The sequence below is a fragment of the Hyperolius riggenbachi genome, chromosome 9, assembly GCF_040937935.1.
Source record: "Hyperolius riggenbachi isolate aHypRig1 chromosome 9, aHypRig1.pri, whole genome shotgun sequence".
NCBI lineage: Eukaryota > Metazoa > Chordata > Amphibia > Anura > Hyperoliidae > Hyperolius > Hyperolius riggenbachi.
This window is the reverse complement of record NC_090654.1, coordinates 282795015-282813586: the sequence shown is the minus strand read 5'-3', so window position 1 is coordinate 282813586 and position 18572 is coordinate 282795015. Positions and strand designations below refer to the sequence as shown.

General features: G+C 46.6%; 1 protein-coding gene across 5 annotated transcripts in view; it reads right to left on the bottom strand.

The window, feature by feature from the left end:
• Window positions 1-2014: 2014 nt before the first annotated feature.
• WDR25 (WD repeat domain 25) overlaps window positions 2015-18572 on the bottom strand; it is a 165425-nt gene continuing 148867 nt past the window's right edge. For all 5 annotated transcript variants that reach the window (XM_068254701.1, XM_068254699.1, XM_068254698.1 and 2 more), the window contains exon 7: window positions 2015-2724. In XM_068254701.1, the coding sequence (XP_068110802.1) occupies window positions 2503-2724 (222 nt within the window). In that variant the 3' untranslated portion in view covers window positions 2015-2502. The remainder of the gene's footprint in view (window positions 2725-18572) is intronic.

Sequence of the window (18572 nt, the reverse complement as noted above, 5' to 3'; positions counted from 1 at the left end):
ACAGGTGATCAGGGGGGATAGATGCATACAGTGCATGGGGGGGGGGGGGGGGTCTGGGGAGAATCTGGGGGGTGGGGGGGTGATCAGGAGGGAGCAGGGGGCAGGGGGGGGGTATAAAAAAAAATAGCGTTGACAGATAGTGACAGGGAGTGATTGATGGGTGATTAGGGGGGTGATTGGGTGCAAACAGGGGTCTGGGGGGTGGGCAGGGGGGGGTCTGATGGGTGCTGTGGGCGATCTGGGGCGGGGGGGGGGGAGAAAATCAGTGTGCTTGGTGCAGACTAGGGTGGCTGCAGCCTGCCCTGGTGGTCCCTCGGACACTGGGACCACCAGGGCAGGAGGCAGCCTGTATAATACACTTTGTAAACATTACAAAGTGTATTATACACTTTGTATGCGGCGATCGTCGGGTTAACATCCCGCCGGCGCTTCCGTATGGCCGGCGGGATGTTGCGGCGAGTGAGCGGCGACAGGCGGAGGCGGAGGATCGCGTCACGGATGACGCAATCGCTCCGCCCATGCCCAAACAAGGACCGCCGCCATTTGTCAATACGGCGGTCCTTGCGGCGTCTGCTTCCCGGCCGCCATTTGTCTATACGGCGGTCGGGAAGTAGATAAAGTGAACCTAAAAAAATGAGATTAACTCACCTGGGGCTGCATAGGGGGCGATATACAGGGCGAGGGCACCGATCGTCTGCAGGGGGCTGAGGGAAGCCCCAGGTGAGTTAATCTCATTTTTTTTTGTTCACTTTAGGTTCATGAATCGCATTTTTTAAAAAAATGAAGCAAATACTTACCTAAGGAGAGGGAAGGCTCTGGGTCGTATAGAGCCTTCCATCTCCTCTCTCGGTGCTCTCTATCCTGTGCTGGCTCCCCCCCGTTTCACTCCCCCACCGAAAGAGTATTTGGAAGTCTTGGGGAGCCGTGTCCTTCCAAAGACGTGCGGCTCCATACTGCACAGGCGTGAGCGTGCAAGAGAGCGTGCTTGCGCAGGCGCAGTACAGGGCGGCCCTTCTTCAGGAGCACTCGGGCTCCCTGAAGACTTCTGAAGCCTCCTACGGCCGGGTAAAGCAGTATTTGCCTAAATTAGTCAAATACTGCTACCAGGCGAGCCAGCACTGGAACGAGGGGACCAGGAGAGGAGCCGGAAGGCTCTATAGGACCCAGAGCCTTCCCTCTCCTTGGGTAAGTATCTATCTCATTTTTTTCAATGCGGTTCCCATTCACTTTAAATGAAAAGCTCCTGTAAAATCAACACAGAAAGTACATTTCTTAGAAATCCATTTTAAAGCTCAAGTATGTTTACACTTTAAAAATGAACTTTACTGAATTTTACCTAATGAATATTTTTTTTTTCACAATATTCATTCATAAATTATTCTTAGAGTGTTTACCCAGAAAATGTTTCCTCACCCTGATTCACATTCTGAAATGTATCTTGGGTGGCGACATCTTTACTGCTGGCAGGCGCATCACTGCGGAATGCTTGTTTGTTTGCTACAAAGTGAGCAGAAATAACACCTGCGCCCGTATGCAATTAACTTTTCATTTAACTCTTTTTCTCCGAGGCGATATTTTTACACCTTGTCAATGTAAACCCTTTTAAACCACCAACAAGGAATAAAATACTAAAAATAATCTCGATAGTACTTTTTTTCAACTACTTTTTGATACTTTTTCAATTGCCATGTGCTGAAAAGTTACTTTAAAGAGAAGATGAAAAAGTATCTCCTACCAAGAAACTCAGGATAAAAAGTTAATTGCAAGTGGTCTCTGTTCTCCAGAGTGCATTGGGAGGAGAACAAGGCTGTATTTATACTTTTTCCGCCCCTAGGCCAACTCTCTTGCAGCTTCCCTTCCATGTGCAGCAGCCCCCTCCAATTCCATGTGCAGCCCCCTCTTCCATGTCTAAGAATCACGTACAGCCCCTCCCCCTATTCCTTGTGCAGCCCCCTCTTCCATGTCTAACCATCGTGTACAGCCCCTCCCCCTATTCCTTGTGCAGCCCCCTCTTCCATGTCTAACATTCATGTACAGCAGCCCCTTCAGTTCTATACAGATCCCCTTGGGCAGCAGCTTCCTATTTCCATTTGTTGCTCCTTATTAGCAACCCCTCTATTCCATCTGCAGCCTCTACTTCCATATGCAGCAACTCCTCTTCCATGTCCAACCGCAACTTGGCCAACTGCCGCCCAAGACCCGGGCCTTGGTGGCCTTTGCAGAAATCCGGTCCTGGAGGAGAAGGATTTGGGACATCATATCCTGGGCTAGGCATCACTGGGAGGGAGGAGCTATATACTGCTATATATACAACATATATAGAAAGCATTTCTGCTGCTGAAATCAAGATACTTCATTTTGTATCCTGAACAATGTATTCAATTCTACTATTTGTTGTTATGGTGCCCCTTTAAATACCAACTGTGCTTTGTGAAGGTGTTTTGGGGCTGCAGCTCCTGGGATATGTCCAACTTCGTGATGATCATCTCCGGCCATGAATGCTCACTGCCAAACTCTGATCTGTCCGTCCCAGTAAGCTGTCGCCAGGAGGGAGGTCAGAACCGGGTGATAATTAACAGTCACACACGCGTTGCCGTCGCCGGGCAGAGATCTGATGATCTTTGACGTATGATAATTGTAGAAGTACACCGCGCCCTCAGAACTTCCCGTCACAATCAGAGACCCATCAGGCGAGAACTCGCAGCCCACAGCGAAACCTTCCACCTGTAAGAAATGCAAAAAAACAATGAAAGAGACTTAATGAGCTTTTCTGGGAATAGGTCAGGCTCTCCCCCATTGGGGGCCAATCCGGGATGATTCTACATTCCAAACAAGCGTGCAGCATTGTCTGCTCTGCAGCTCACACTAACTACATTCCAAACAAGCGTGCAGCATTGTCTGCTCTGCAGCTCACACTAACTACATTCCAAACAAGCGTGCAGCATTGTCTGCTCTGCAGCTCACACTAACTACATTCCAAACAAGCGTGCAGCATTGTCTGCTCTGCAGCTCACACTAACTACATTCCAAACAAGCGTGTGGCATTGTCTGCTCTGCAGCTCACACTAACTACATTCCAAACAAGCGTGCGCCATTGTCTGCTCTGTAGCTCACACTAACTACATTCCAAACAAGCGTGCGGCATTGTCTGCTCTGCAGCTCACACTAACTACATTCCAAACAAGCGTGCGCCATTGTCTGCTCTGCAGCTCACACTATCTACATTCCAAACAAGCGTGCAGCATTGTCTGCTCTGCAGCTCACACTAGCTACATTCCAAACAAGCGTGCGCCATTGTCTGCTCTGCAGCTCACACTAACTACATTCCAAACAAGCGTGCAGCATTGTCTGCTCTGCAGCTCACACTAACTACATTCCAAACAAGCGTGCGCCATTGTCTGCTCTGCAGCTCACACTAACTACATTCCAAACAAGCGTGCGCCATTGTCTGCTCTGCAGCTCACACTATCCACATTCCAAACAAGCGTGCAGCATTGTCTGCTCTGCAGCTCACACTAACTACATTCCAAACAAGCGTGCAGCATTGTCTGCTCTGCAGCTCACACTAACTACATTCCAAACAAGCGTGCGCCATTGTCTGCTCTGCAGCTCACACTATCTACATTCCAAACAAGCGTGCAGCATTGTCTGCTCTGCAGCTCACACTAACTACATTCCAAACAAGCATGCAGCATTGCCTGCTCTGCAGCTCACACTAACTACATTCCAAACGAGCGTGCGCCATTGTCTGCTCTGCAGCTCACACTAACTACATTCCAAACAAGCGTGCAGCATTGTCTGCTCTGCAGCTCACACTAACTACATTCCAAACAAGCGTGCAGCATTGTCTGCTCTGCAGCTCACACTAACTACATTCCAAACAAGCATGCAGCATTGCCTGCTCTGCAGCTCACACTAACTACATTCCAAACAAGCGTGCAGCATTGTCTACTCTGGAGCTCACACTAACTACATTCCAAACAAGCGTGTGGCATTGTCTGCTCTGCAGCTCACACTAACTACATTCCAAACAAGAGTGCTGCATTGTCTGCTCTGTAGCTCACACTAACTACATTCCAAACAAGCGTGCAGCATTGTCTACTCTGGAGCTCACACTAACTACATTCCAAACAAGCGTGTGGCATTGTCTGCTCTGCAGCTCACACTAACTACATTCCAAACAAGAGTGCTGCATTGTCTGCTCTGTAGCTCACACTAACTACATTCCAAACAAGCATGCAGCATTGCCTGCTCTGCAGCTCACACTAACTACATTCCAAACAAGCGTGCGCCATTGTCTGCTCTGCAGCTCACACTAACTACATTCCAAACAAGCGTGCAGCATTGTCTGCTCTGCAGCTCACACTAACTACATTCCAAACAAGCGTGCAGCATTGTCTGCTCTGCAGCTCACACTAACTACATTCCAAACAAGCATGCAGCATTGCCTGCTCTGCAGCTCACACTAACTACATTCCAAACAAGCGTGCAGCATTGTCTACTCTGGAGCTCACACTAACTACATTCCAAACAAGCGTGTGGCATTGTCTGCTCTGCAGCTCACACTAACTACATTCCAAACAAGCGTGCAGCATTGTCTGCTCTGTAGCTCACACTAACTACATTCCAAACAAGCATGCATCATTGTCTGCTCTGCAGCTCACACTAACTACATTCCAAACAAGCGTGCGCCATTGTCTGCTCTACAGCTCACACTAACTACATTCCAAACAAGCGTGTGGCATTGTCTGCTCTGCAGCTCACACTAACTACATTCCAAACAAGCGTGTGGCATTGTCTGCTCTGCAGCTCACACTAACTACATTCCAAACAAGCGTGCGCCATTGTCTGCTCTGCAGCTCACACTAACTACATTCCAAACAAGCGTGCAGCATTGTCTGCTCTGCAGCTCACACTAACTACATTCCAAACAAGCGTGCAGCATTGTCTGCTCTGCAGCTCCCACTAACTACATTCCAAACAAGCGTGCGGCATTGTCTGCTCTGCAGCTCACACTAACTACATTCCAAACAAAAGGGAGCTCATAGCAAAAGAATATAAATTTATTAATACACAAAGCAATGAATAGCAATGAATGCAGAACTGTCAACAATATAAAAACACCCTCCCTAAAACCAAACCAGATCAATGGGGTAAATAGCATGTGTCCCTAATAGGAGTGCACTTCCTATATACTGGAGATTCAAGCATGCATAATATCTTCAGGCCCAATTGAACTGTAAAGTGATGGTGTGCAGCTGATCAGCCTCATAAGTGTGGAAGATCTTCAGATTCCCCCCGTGTGCAGATAAGCACGCCTCTGTGTTAAACACTTACGCAGCCATTACTGACACAGGCAGTGTCAAACCTCCCCAGCGTCAAAGGAAATTCAAGCCAGCTATATGCAGTAGTGTTGGTCCACTCACGTGTGCAGCCTCGGGGCCCCGGCTGCCATTCAATTCCTCACTTCCCAGACGGGACTCGTGGTGTGGCAGCTCTCTCCTCCGTAGGTTGCGGGGTGCGGCGAGTGTAGCCGTATGCGACCCGACCCTGGACCTTGAATGCTGCTGCTGTTTGGAGGAAGGTTGCGGAGGCACGGGGGGAAGCCACGCCTACCGGCCGAGGAGCGTCACCACCACGTAGCACGTGACGCGTTTCATCCAATCAGGATTTCATCAGACGTGTGACGTCAGGGTAAGACGCTTTGCTTTTATGCCCATCTTGGGCTTCCCAAATTTGCATAAAATTTAAAAACGACAGTTCAGCGTATGCCATGTATGAACCATGCAAGAGGCAGATCAGGTGTAGCAACACAATGCTCCTATTCATAGGAACACCTTAATGTTCAGATCTTTATTTAAACCAGTTGGCATCAGACTCCCACATCTATAGATTAACTCCGACTCCTTCTTTCTGAGTTCACAATCAAAGTCGCCCCGTCTGGGGCTAATGTTCAGTTTATATATTCCCATGGCCATCAGACCTTTTGGGTTTGCATCGTGATCAGATTTGAAATGTAGCACCATTGGGTTCAATTTCTTTTTATCAACATTAGGGTTCCTTATATTTGCCACATGTTCTCTTAAGCGTACATTGAGGGCTCTGTATGTTTTGCCAATGTATATACGATCGCATGGACAGCGGATCTGATAGACAACCCTTTCAGTATTGCAATCAATTCTATCGTTGACATGAAACGATTCAGATCGGTCCCAATTGTAGTACATAGTGTCTTTTTTAATGAACCTACACATATCACAACCTGCACAAGTATACATTCCCTTTTTCTTTTTTTGTATTTCTTTTTTGCGCCTGTCCCAACCAAATTCACTGCTGACCAGAATGTCACCCAAATTTGTACTCCTTCTGGCGGCTATATGGGGGTACCCTCCCACAGCCTTTGCTATTATCGGGTCCCTCCCCAACAAATGCCAATGTCTATTAAGAATATCCCTAACTTCTTTAAAATGAGCCCCATAGGTCATCACTATTCTAGACACTCCTGCGTCAGTTTTTGATCTGGTTGAGGCAGGCTCCATCCCCTCTGGGTTAAATTTTGGACCAAGGAGGGTCCTTCTTTCCCTTTTTAGTGCATTGTGGTATGCCGTTTTCACAATTTTGTTCGGGTACCCCCTTGCCTTTAATCTAGTCATCAAATCCCCTGCTTCTTTTTTAAAAACATTGATATCAGCACAATTTCGCCGCAGCCTTAGGAACTGGCCCGTGGGAACAGCCCATTTTTGTGCAGGTAGATGTGCGCTATATGCAGACAAGAGGGTATTGCCCGAGGTTTCCTTCCTATAGGTTCTGGTTGTTAGGGAGGTGCCCATTTTTCCTATCAGTAAGTCCAAAAACGAAATTTCCTGCAGACTATAAGTGAATGTCAAAAAAATATTCCTATTGTTCATATTCAGCTCAAGAACAAATGACTTCAAATCTGCCTCTGTACCTTTCCATAGGACAAAAATATCGTCCACATAACGTATCCAGAGTGCGACGTGCTCCCCATACCCACGAGTGGCCCGCACCACCTCCTGCTCCCAGAATCCAAGGTGGAGACACGCGTAGGCAGGGGAGCACGCCGCCCCCATGGTCACGCCCCTTTTCTGTCTATAAATGTTTCCATTGAATTCAAAAAAATTGTTATTCAAAATTATCTTCATGAGGTCAAGGATAAACTCACCCTGTCCATCATAGTCAGTGTAATACACCCCCAAATAATGTTCGAGAGCTTCTAGGCCTTTATCATTGGGTATGGAGGTAAAAAGCGCTTCCACGTCCAACCCGACGAGTAGCCAGTCCTTTTCGACATGTACCCCCTCGATGCCTGCCAGCACATCCCTGGTGTCCATAACAAAAGAGGGTAAATTGCTTACAATGTGTTTAAGCTTCAAATCTACATATTTTGAGATCCTTTCTAGAGGGCTATTATTCCCTGAGACGATAGGACGTCCCGGGGGAGCCTGCAAATTTTTATGAGTCTTCGGCAAAATGTAAAAGGTTGGAATAGTATACTCTGTCACCATTAGGTATTTTAATTCCCTTTCAGCCAATATTCCATCTAAAAAGGCCCACTGTAATTTTAAATTAATTCTCTCTATCAAATCCTTAAATGGGTTGACTCTCACCCTCTCATAAGTGGATTGATCACTGAGAAGTCTCCTGACCTCAGCTTCATATTTGATTCGAGTCATTATGACTACATTTCCCCCCTTATCACTTTTCTTTATTATGATATTAGGATTTTCTTGTAATTGAGTTAAGGCCAGCCTCTCATCTTTAGATAAATTATCCCTACCTTTTTTTCGCCAATCAATATTCTTTAGGTCTTCAGCGACTAGATCCATAAACATGGATACATACCTATTTGAACCCAAAGGGGGCATAAATGAAGATTTAGGGCGTAATTTTGTAAATCTAGAGCAACGGTCCTGAGGGCCATCATCTGCCTCAATAAAGAGCTGTTCAAGATCTATATCGTCTACATCGATAGGGGATTGGGGAGTCATGGACACCACGGACGCGCCGGGGGCATCAGGGGAGTACATCCGTCTCAAAAGCACACGTCTCAAAAATAGCTGGATATCTTTAAAAATTTCAAATTCATTACCGCCACTAATTGGGCAAAAACTTAATCCATATTTCAACAAAGTTAATTGTGTATCCGAAAAACTTTCATCAGTTAAATTAATTACATCAAGGGTTTCTGGGCACCCCCCTAAAACTAAATCATCGACCCTCCGCATGTTACCAGACTGGGAGTCTGAATGTAAGGCACACGGTCTGAGAATTATGAAAATCTTTGTGAAAGAGGAGAAAATACAAATCATAGATATTGAAAAAGAGTTGGAGATAAGTGCTCTAAAATTAAATGAATGTAAGAAAATGGATGGCTTCAGTGAACTTAATGAAAAACTGAAGCGGGAAGTGGAAAAAAATCTTCATTTATGCCCCCTTTGGGTTCAAATAGGTATGTATCCATGTTTATGGATCTAGTCGCTGAAGACCTAAAGAATATTGATTGGCGAAAAAAAGGTAGGGATAATTTATCTAAAGATGAGAGGCTGGCCTTAACTCAATTACAAGAAAATCCTAATATCATAATAAAGAAAAGTGATAAGGGGGGAAATGTAGTCATAATGACTCGAATCAAATATGAAGCTGAGGTCAGGAGACTTCTCAGTGATCAATCCACTTATGAGAGGGTGAGAGTCAACCCATTTAAGGATTTGATAGAGAGAATTAATTTAAAATTACAGTGGGCCTTTTTAGATGGAATATTGGCTGAAAGGGAATTAAAATACCTAATGGTGACAGAGTATACTATTCCAACCTTTTACATTTTGCCGAAGACTCATAAAAATTTGCAGGCTCCCCCGGGACGTCCTATCGTCTCAGGGAATAATAGCCCTCTAGAAAGGATCTCAAAATATGTAGATTTGAAGCTTAAACACATTGTAAGCAATTTACCCTCTTTTGTTATGGACACCAGGGATGTGCTGGCAGGCATCGAGGGGGTACATGTCGAAAAGGACTGGCTACTCGTCGGGTTGGACGTGGAAGCGCTTTTTACCTCCATACCCAATGATAAAGGCCTAGAAGCTCTCGAACATTATTTGGGGGTGTATTACACTGACTATGATGGACAGGGTGAGTTTATCCTTGACCTCATGAAGATAATTTTGAATAACAATTTTTTTGAATTCAATGGAAACATTTATAGACAGAAAAGGGGCGTGACCATGGGGGCGGCGTGCTCCCCTGCCTACGCGTGTCTCCACCTTGGATTCTGGGAGCAGGAGGTGGTGCGGGCCACTCGTGGGTATGGGGAGCACGTCGCACTCTGGATACGTTATGTGGACGATATTTTTGTCCTATGGAAAGGTACAGAGGCAGATTTGAAGTCATTTGTTCTTGAGCTGAATATGAACAATAGGAATATTTTTTTGACATTCACTTATAGTCTGCAGGAAATTTCGTTTTTGGACTTACTGATAGGAAAAATGGGCACCTCCCTAACAACCAGAACCTATAGGAAGGAAACCTCGGGCAATACCCTCTTGTCTGCATATAGCGCACATCTACCTGCACAAAAATGGGCTGTTCCCACGGGCCAGTTCCTAAGGCTGCGGCGAAATTGTGCTGATATCAATGTTTTTAAAAAAGAAGCAGGGGATTTGATGACTAGATTAAAGGCAAGGGGGTACCCGAACAAAATTGTGAAAACGGCATACCACAATGCACTAAAAAGGGAAAGAAGGACCCTCCTTGGTCCAAAATTTAACCCAGAGGGGATGGAGCCTGCCTCAACCAGATCAAAAACTGACGCAGGAGTGTCTAGAATAGTGATGACCTATGGGGCTCATTTTAAAGAAGTTAGGGATATTCTTAATAGACATTGGCATTTGTTGGGGAGGGACCCGATAATAGCAAAGGCTGTGGGAGGGTACCCCCATATAGCCGCCAGAAGGAGTACAAATTTGGGTGACATTCTGGTCAGCAGTGAATTTGGTTGGGACAGGCGCAAAAAAGAAATACAAAAAAAGAAAAAGGGAATGTATACTTGTGCAGGTTGTGATATGTGTAGGTTCATTAAAAAAGACACTATGTACTACAATTGGGACCGATCTGAATCGTTTCATGTCAACGATAGAATTGATTGCAATACTGAAAGGGTTGTCTATCAGATCCGCTGTCCATGCGATCGTATATACATTGGCAAAACATACAGAGCCCTCAATGTACGCTTAAGAGAACATGTGGCAAATATAAGGAACCCTAATGTTGATAAAAAGAAATTGAACCCAATGGTGCTACATTTCAAATCTGATCACGATGCAAACCCAAAAGGTCTGATGGCCATGGGAATATATAAACTGAACATTAGCCCCAGACGGGGCGACTTTGATTGTGAACTCAGAAAGAAGGAGTCGGAGTTAATCTATAGATGTGGGAGTCTGATGCCAACTGGTTTAAATAAAGATCTGAACATTAAGGTGTTCCTATGAATAGGAGCATTGTGTTGCTACACCTGATCTGCCTCTTGCATGGTTCATACATGGCATACGCTGAACTGTCGTTTTTAAATTTTATGCAAATTTGGGAAGCCCAAGATGGGCATAAAAGCAAAGCGTCTTACCCTGACGTCACACGTCTGATGAAATCCTGATTGGATGAAACGCGTCACGTGCTACGTGGTGGTGACGCTCCTCGGCCGGTAGGCGTGGCTTCCCCCCGTGCCTCCGCAACCTTCCTCCAAACAGCAGCAGCATTCAAGGTCCAGGGTCGGGTCGCATACGGCTACACTCGCCGCACCCCGCAACCTACGGAGGAGAGAGCTGCCACACCACGAGTCCCGTCTGGGAAGTGAGGAATTGAATGGCAGCCGGGGCCCCGAGGCTGCACACGTGAGTGGACCAACACTACTGCATATAGCTGGCTTGAATTTCCTTTGACGCTGGGGAGGTTTGACACTGCCTGTGTCAGTAATGGCTGCGTAAGTGTTTAACACAGAGGCGTGCTTATCTGCACACGGGGGGAATCTGAAGATCTTCCACACTTATGAGGCTGATCAGCTGCACACCATCACTTTACAGTTCAATTGGGCCTGAAGATATTATGCATGCTTGAATCTCCAGTATATAGGAAGTGCACTCCTATTAGGGACACATGCTATTTACCCCATTGATCTGGTTTGGTTTTAGGGAGGGTGTTTTTATATTGTTGACAGTTCTGCATTCATTGCTATTCATTGCTTTGTGTATTAATAAATTTATATTCTTTTGCTATGAGCTCCCTTTGGTTTACCAAATTGTTTGATATATCTATAGAAAGGTGAGACGAGCACTACATACATATTGTAGATACACAGGTTGATATCCCGTAGTGTGGGGTGTTCAGCTTAGGTACATTCCAAACAAGCGTGCGGTATTGTCTGCTCTGCAGCTCACACTAACTACATTCCAAACAAGCATGCATCATTGTCTGCTCTGCAGCTCACACTGACTACATTCCAAACAAGCGTGCAGCATTGTCTACTCTGGAGCTCACACTAACTACATTCCAAACAAGCGTGCAGCATTGTCTACTCTGCAGCTCACACTAACTACATTCCAAACAAGTGTGCAGGATTGTCTGCTCTGCAGCTCACACTGACTACATTCCAAACAAGCGTGCAGCATTGTCTACTCTGGAGCTTACACTAACTACAATCCAAACAAGCGTGCGGCATTGTCTGTTTTGCAAGTCACACTTACTACATTCCAAACAAGCGTGCGGCATTGTCTGCTATGCAGCTCACACTAACTACATTCCAAACAAGCGTGCAGCATTGTCTGCTCTGGAGCTCACACTAACTACATTCCAAACAAGCGTGCAGCATTGTCTGCTCTGCAGCTCACACTAACTACATTCCAAACAAGCGTGTGGCATTGTCTGCTCTGCAGCTCACACTTACTACATTCCAAACAAGCGTGCGGTATTGTCTGCTCTGCAGCTCACACTAACTACATTCCAAACAAGCGTGTGGCATTGTCTGCTCTGCAGCTCACACTAACTACATTCCAAACAAGCGTGCGGCATTGTCTGCTCTGCAGCTCACACTAACTACATTCCAAACAAGAGTGCAGCATTGTCTGCTCTGCAGCTCACACTAACTACATTCCAAACAAGCGTGCAGCATTGTCTGCTCTGCAGCTCACACTAACTACATTCCAAACAAGCGTGCGGCATTGTCTGCTCTGCAGCTCACACTAACTACATTCCAAACAAGCGTGCAGCATTGTCTGCTCTGCAGCTCACACTAACTACATTCCAAACAAGCGTGCAGCATTGTCTGCTCTGCAGCTCACACTAACTACATTCCAAACAAGCGTGCAGCATTGTCTGCTCTGCAGCTCACACTAACTACATTCCAAACAAGCGTGCACCATTGTCTGCTCTGGAGCTCACACTAACTACATTCCAAACAGTAAAAGAGAGGATAGAAACCGCTCACCCCAATAGAGCAGTGCCAGACCAGGATAGCTAGTCCCATGCAAACTTGAAACAACGAAAGGGTCTGCACAATGCTCCTAAGATCCTTTGTCTTTATTTATGGACGTATCCAAATAGGTCAACACACAAATCCAGCTGACATGTTTCGGACCCACTGGTCCTTAATCATAGCCAGAGTGCAAATGGTACAAAGCCTCCTATGTACCCTCCTCCGATGGGGTGGGCGGCTCCCGGGAACACGCCCAGGGAGACGCCCCTAACCCCACAACAGGAAGGGACATGTACAACATAAGATACAAAATAAACATAGCAATACTGCTTGATCCATGGCTAGAAATTGGGTCAAAGCAGGAGGCATACAGGCATAACATACAGAGTACCAATCAAATCCAACACCAAAATGTATGTCAGAAAGGTAATATAATAAAAATTATAAAATTATGTAGAAATTGTAAATTGTACAGTTAAAACCATCGAGGAGCAGCGTGTACAGAGAAAATGCAGTCTAAGTTAAAAGCGCCAAGTCCCAGCGGGAATTCAGGCCATTTGGGAGCCTTGTACCCAATCTAAAGATCCATAAGGCTTCCCGGCTCTTCAGCCGTTTGGTTGTATCACCTCCTCTCTGTGCAGAAAAAACCCTCTCTAAGGCATGGAAGGAAAAAGAGGACATGTCACCCTGATGAACCTGGCGAAAATGTTTCGCCACATTGGAGACGTTAGCGCTAAGCCAGGCCGGACCGCAGTAATGTTCCCCTATTCTAGCGCGTAAAGGTCTCGTGGTGCATCCCACATACTGTAGGGCACAAGCCCCACAGGTAATGAGATACACCACATTCGACGTCCCGCAATTGATAAATTGTCTAATGGGGAAACTGCGTCCATTCGATGTCGACGTGGCAACCCGAGTGCGGGTATAGACTTTGCAATAGTGACAGGTCCTCACCCCACATCTGTATGATCCCAATACATTTAACCAGGTGGAAGACCTGGTTCGGGACTCATACAGGCTGGGGGACAATGACTGAGCCAAGGTTGGAGCACGCCTGCTTGCAAAGCGTACCCCCTGCTGCAAAACACAACGTAGATCTTCGTCACCCTCCAAAACTGGTAGATATTTTTTGAGAATAGACACAATCTTATCATATTCCTTACTATATGTGGTAACAAAAGTGGGTTTGGATACCCCTAAGTGCCCCTCCGGCTCATCCGTACTTTTTAGCAAGTGATCCCTACTTTTGGAAAAAGCCTTGGCCCGCGCCCTGTTGATCATCCAGGTAGGATACCCCCTCTCCTTCAATCTAGTCCCCACTGCTGTGAACTCCTCCTCGAGCCAGGCCCCCCTAGAACAATTGCGGCGGGCCCTGATAAATTCCCCAACTGGAACCCCCCGTATGGTATGTTTTGGATGACAACTGGTGGCCCGGAGGGTTGTGTTCCCACTACATGGCTTTCTATAGGTCCTGGAATGTATCCTACCCTCATGAGAATCTCCCACCAGAGTGACATCCAAATAATCGATGGAACTGGCCCCCCAATTTGAGGTGAACTGTAAATTCAAGGTGTTAGCGTTCAACTCTCCCACAAAAGAGGGGATGTCCTCAGGGCTGCCTCTCCATACCAACAAAAGGTCGTCAATGTACCTCCCGTACCACGCAACATCCCCCAGACGGCGGCTCCCACCCCCAAAGATGTAGCACTCCTCCCACCAACCCATGTAAAGGTTGGCTAGAGACGGAGAGAACTTCGCCCCCATGGAGGCGCCACACCTCTGGAGGTAGAAGCCACCATCAAACGAGAAATAGTTGCGGGACAGGAGGTACCTGACGGCCAGACATATGAAGGCTCTCAGATCCTCAGAGTATGCGGAGTATTTCTCCAGATGGTGCTCTATAGCCCGGATGGCCAGATCATGGGGGATGCATGAGTACAAAGCCTTGACATCAATTGTCACCCACACAAAATGATCGTTCCAAGGAAATCCCTCCAAACTTGCAAGCAGGTGCTTTGTGTCTCTAATGTAACCTGGGAGTCTCATCACAAGTGGCTGCAACAGAGAGTCAATCCACTCACTCAGGCGCTCCCCCAGAGAGCCAATGCCGGCCACAATGGGCCTGCCCTCCGTGGGTGCGCCCGGCTTGTGGATTTTGGGGAGGTGGTGAAAAATCGGGGTGACCGGATGGGTCACAGCCAAATAGTCAAAGAGTCTCTGATCCAGGACTCCTAAGTCTCGCCCAAAGGACAAGAGCTCAAAGAGCTCCATTTGGAAACCTCTCATAGGGTCTCCCTTAAGTTTTAGATAAACTGTGGGGTCTCCCAATTGTCTTAGTGCCTCCATTTTGTAACTGTCACTATCAAGAACGACAACGGCCCCTCCTTTATCCGCATTTCGAATAACAATACTAGAATTGCTCTTAAGGCTCTGTAGGGCCTGTCTCTCGCGATGCGAGAGATTGGAGTTCCCAGAGCTTCGGGTCCCCTCCAATTCAACCAGGTCCCTCTCCACCAATTCTTGAAAGGTTTCTACATGGTGGGTCCTACTGGTTAGAGGGTAAAAATCTGGATTTCGGGTACGGATGGGCTTTACATCATCTATGGAGATTAATCCTGAGTTTTCAGCTGCCAGGCAGTCCAAAGCCCATCTGGCCCGCGTTTCCTCAAAATCTCCAATATCAGTCGCGCCCACCATAGCCCTGTTACCAGACACTCCACTCTCACATTTCAGAAAATGCTTTCGCAAAAGGATGGTTCTCACAAACCTATTTACATCAATGATGGTTGCAAACACATCCATGTGATTGGTAGGTGCAAATGAGAGACCCTTTGCGAGAACATCTCTCTCAATATCAGTGAGTACATGTTTGGACAAATTGACTACGCTGCAAGGTGCGGCTCCCCCGGACTACCACATCTGGTCCTATGTTTCACTCCCGCCCGTCTGGTCTTTCCGTCTCCTCCTCCCCTGCCCCTCCTGCGGCCCTTTCTCTGCCTCCTGTAGGGGGTAACCTGGCCTCGGGGGTTTTTTGGGTGCACATCAATATTATGGTCCATAACTCTCCTGGACTGTATAGGTTTTCTGGAATCTGAGGAGTCGGAAACATCCGACACCTCCGGGGAGCTGAAGCTAACTCGTCTGCCGTGGTTCTGTCGTGAGCCACGTAGGATAGGCCTGGGTGGCCTGGGTGACCTGGCCATGGATTCCCATTTTCCCCACTCATATACCACCTCGCGTCTGTAGTCCTCCACATCCCTTAGGTACTTAGTCCTTTTTGTTTCAGTAATGATGGACTCTAATTTAGCGATATTCTCACGCATCCTGTTATGCAATTTGTCATATTGTTCAAATTTCTCAAATCTAACAATATTAGTTTCTAACTCAGTGATTTTAAATCTCAAGTCCACCAATTTAGATTCTTCATAAGAGATGATGAGTCTCATCAGAGCCAGGGAACAGTCCGTAAGGATCCCTGCACAGAGAGGAGGTGATACAACCAAACGGCTGAAGAGCCGGGAAGCCTTATGGATCTTTAGATTGGGTACAAGGCTCCCAAATGGCCTGAATTCCCGCTGGGACTTGGCGCTTTTAACTTAGACTGCATTTTCTCTGTACACGCTGCTCCTCGATGGTTTTAACTGTACAATTTACAATTTCTACATAATTTTATAATTTTTATTATATTACCTTTCTGACATACATTTTGGTGTTGGATTTGATTGGTACTCTGTATGTTATGCCTGTATGCCTCCTGCTTTGACCCAATTTCTAGCCATGGATCAAGCAGTATTGCTATGTTTATTTTGTATCTTATGTTGTACATGTCCCTTCCTGTTGTGGGGTTAGGGGCGTCTCCCTGGGCGTGTTCCCGGGAGCCGCCCACCCCATCGGAGGAGGGTACATAGGAGGCTTTGTACCATTTGCACTCTGGCTATGATTAAGGACCAGTGGGTCCGAAACATGTCAGCTGGATTTGTGTGTTGACCTATTTGGATACGTCCATAAATAAAGACAAAGGATCTTAGGAGCATTGTGCGGACCCTTACATTCCAAACAAGCGTGCGGCATGGTCTGCTCTGCAGCTCACACTTACTACATTCCAAACAAGCGTGCGGTATTGTCTGCTCTGCAGCTCACACTAACTACATTCCAAACAAGCATGCATCATTGTCTGCTCTGCAGCTCACACTAACTACATTCCAAACAAGCGTGCAGCATTGTCTGCTCTACAGCCCACACTAACTACATTCCAAACAAGCGTGCGCCATTGTCTGCTCTGTAGCTCACACTAACTACATTCCAAACAAGCGTGCAGCATTGTCTGCTCTGCAGCTCACACTAACTACATTCCAAACAAGCGTGCGCCATTGTCTGCTCTGTAGCTCACACTAACTACATTCCAAACAAGCGTGCGCCATTGTCTGCTCTGCAGCTCACACTACCTACATTCCAAACAAGCGTGCGGCATTGTCTGCTCTGCAGCTCACACTAACTACATTCCAAACAAGCGTGCGGCATTGTCTGCTCTGCAGCTCACACTAACTACATTCCAAACAAGTGTGCGGCATTGTCTGCTCTGCAGCTCACACTAACTACATTCCAAACAAGCGTGCAGCATTGTCTGCTCTACAGCCCACACTAACTACATTCCAAACACGCGTGCAGCACTGTCTGCTCTGCAGCTCACACTAACTACATTCCAAACAAGCGTGCAACATTGTCTGCTCTGCAGCTCACACTAACTACATTCCAAACAAGCGTGCGGCATTGTCTGCTCTGCAGCTCACACTAACTACATTCCAAACAAGCGTGCGGCATTGTCTGCTCTGCAGCTCACACTAACTACATTCCAAACAAGCGTGCAGCACTGCCTGCTCTGCAGCTCACACTAACTACATTCCAAACAAGCGTGCAGCATTGTCTGCTCTGCAGCTCACACTAACTACATTCCAAACAAGCGTGCGGCATTGTCTGCTCTGCAGCTCACACTAACTACATTCCAAACAAGCGTGCGGCATTGTCTGCTCTGCAGCTCACACTAACTACATTCCAAACAAGCGTGCAGCACTGCCTGCTCTGCAGCTCACACTAACTACATTCCAAACACGCGTGCAGCACTGTCTGCTCTGCAGCTCACACTAACTACATTCCAAACAAGCGTGCAACATTGTCTGCTCTGCAGCTCACACTAACTACATTCCAAACAAGCGTGCAACATTGTCTGCTCTGCAGCTCACACTAACTACATTCCAAACAAGCGTGCAGCATGGTCTGCTCTGCAGCTCACACTAACTACATTCCAAACAAGCGTGCGGCATTGTCTGCTCTGCAGCTCACACTAACTACATTCCAAACAAGCGTGCAGCATTGTCTGCTCTGCAGCTCACACTAACTACATTCCAAACAAGCGTGCAGCATGGTCTGCTCTGCAGCTCACACTAACTACATTCCAAACAAGCGTGCGCCATTGTCTGCTCTGCAGCTCACACTAACTACATTCCAAACAAGCGTGCAGCATGGTCTGCTCTGCAGCTCACACTAACTACATTCCAAACAAGCGTGCGCCATTGTCTGCTCTGCAGCTCACACTAACTACATTCCAAACAAGCGTGCAGCACTGCCTGCTCTGCAGCTCACACTAACTACATTCCAAACAAGCGTGCGGCACTGTCTGCTCTGCAGCTCACATTAACTACATTCCAAACAAGTGTGCGCCATTGTCTGCTCTACAGCCCACACTAACTGATAACTAACAAAAACAGACTCTGTTCAATTTGCTTAAAAGTGCACTATGGCAAAAAATTGTAAAATGTTAAATATGTACAAACATAGACAAATAAGAAGTACGTTTTTTCCAGAGAAAAATGAGCCATAAATTACTTTTCTCCTATGTTGCTGTCACTTACAGTAGGTAGTAGAAATCAGAAGTGACAGAAGTGACAAGTTTTGGACTAGTCCATCTCTTCATAGGGGTTAGACTTAACAACTGTCATTCAGGAAATGCTTTTGAAAACAAAGAAAACCCTGAGAATCCCCCCATTAGGAGATGGACTAGTCCAAAAGCAGTCCGTTTTAACTGCTTAAT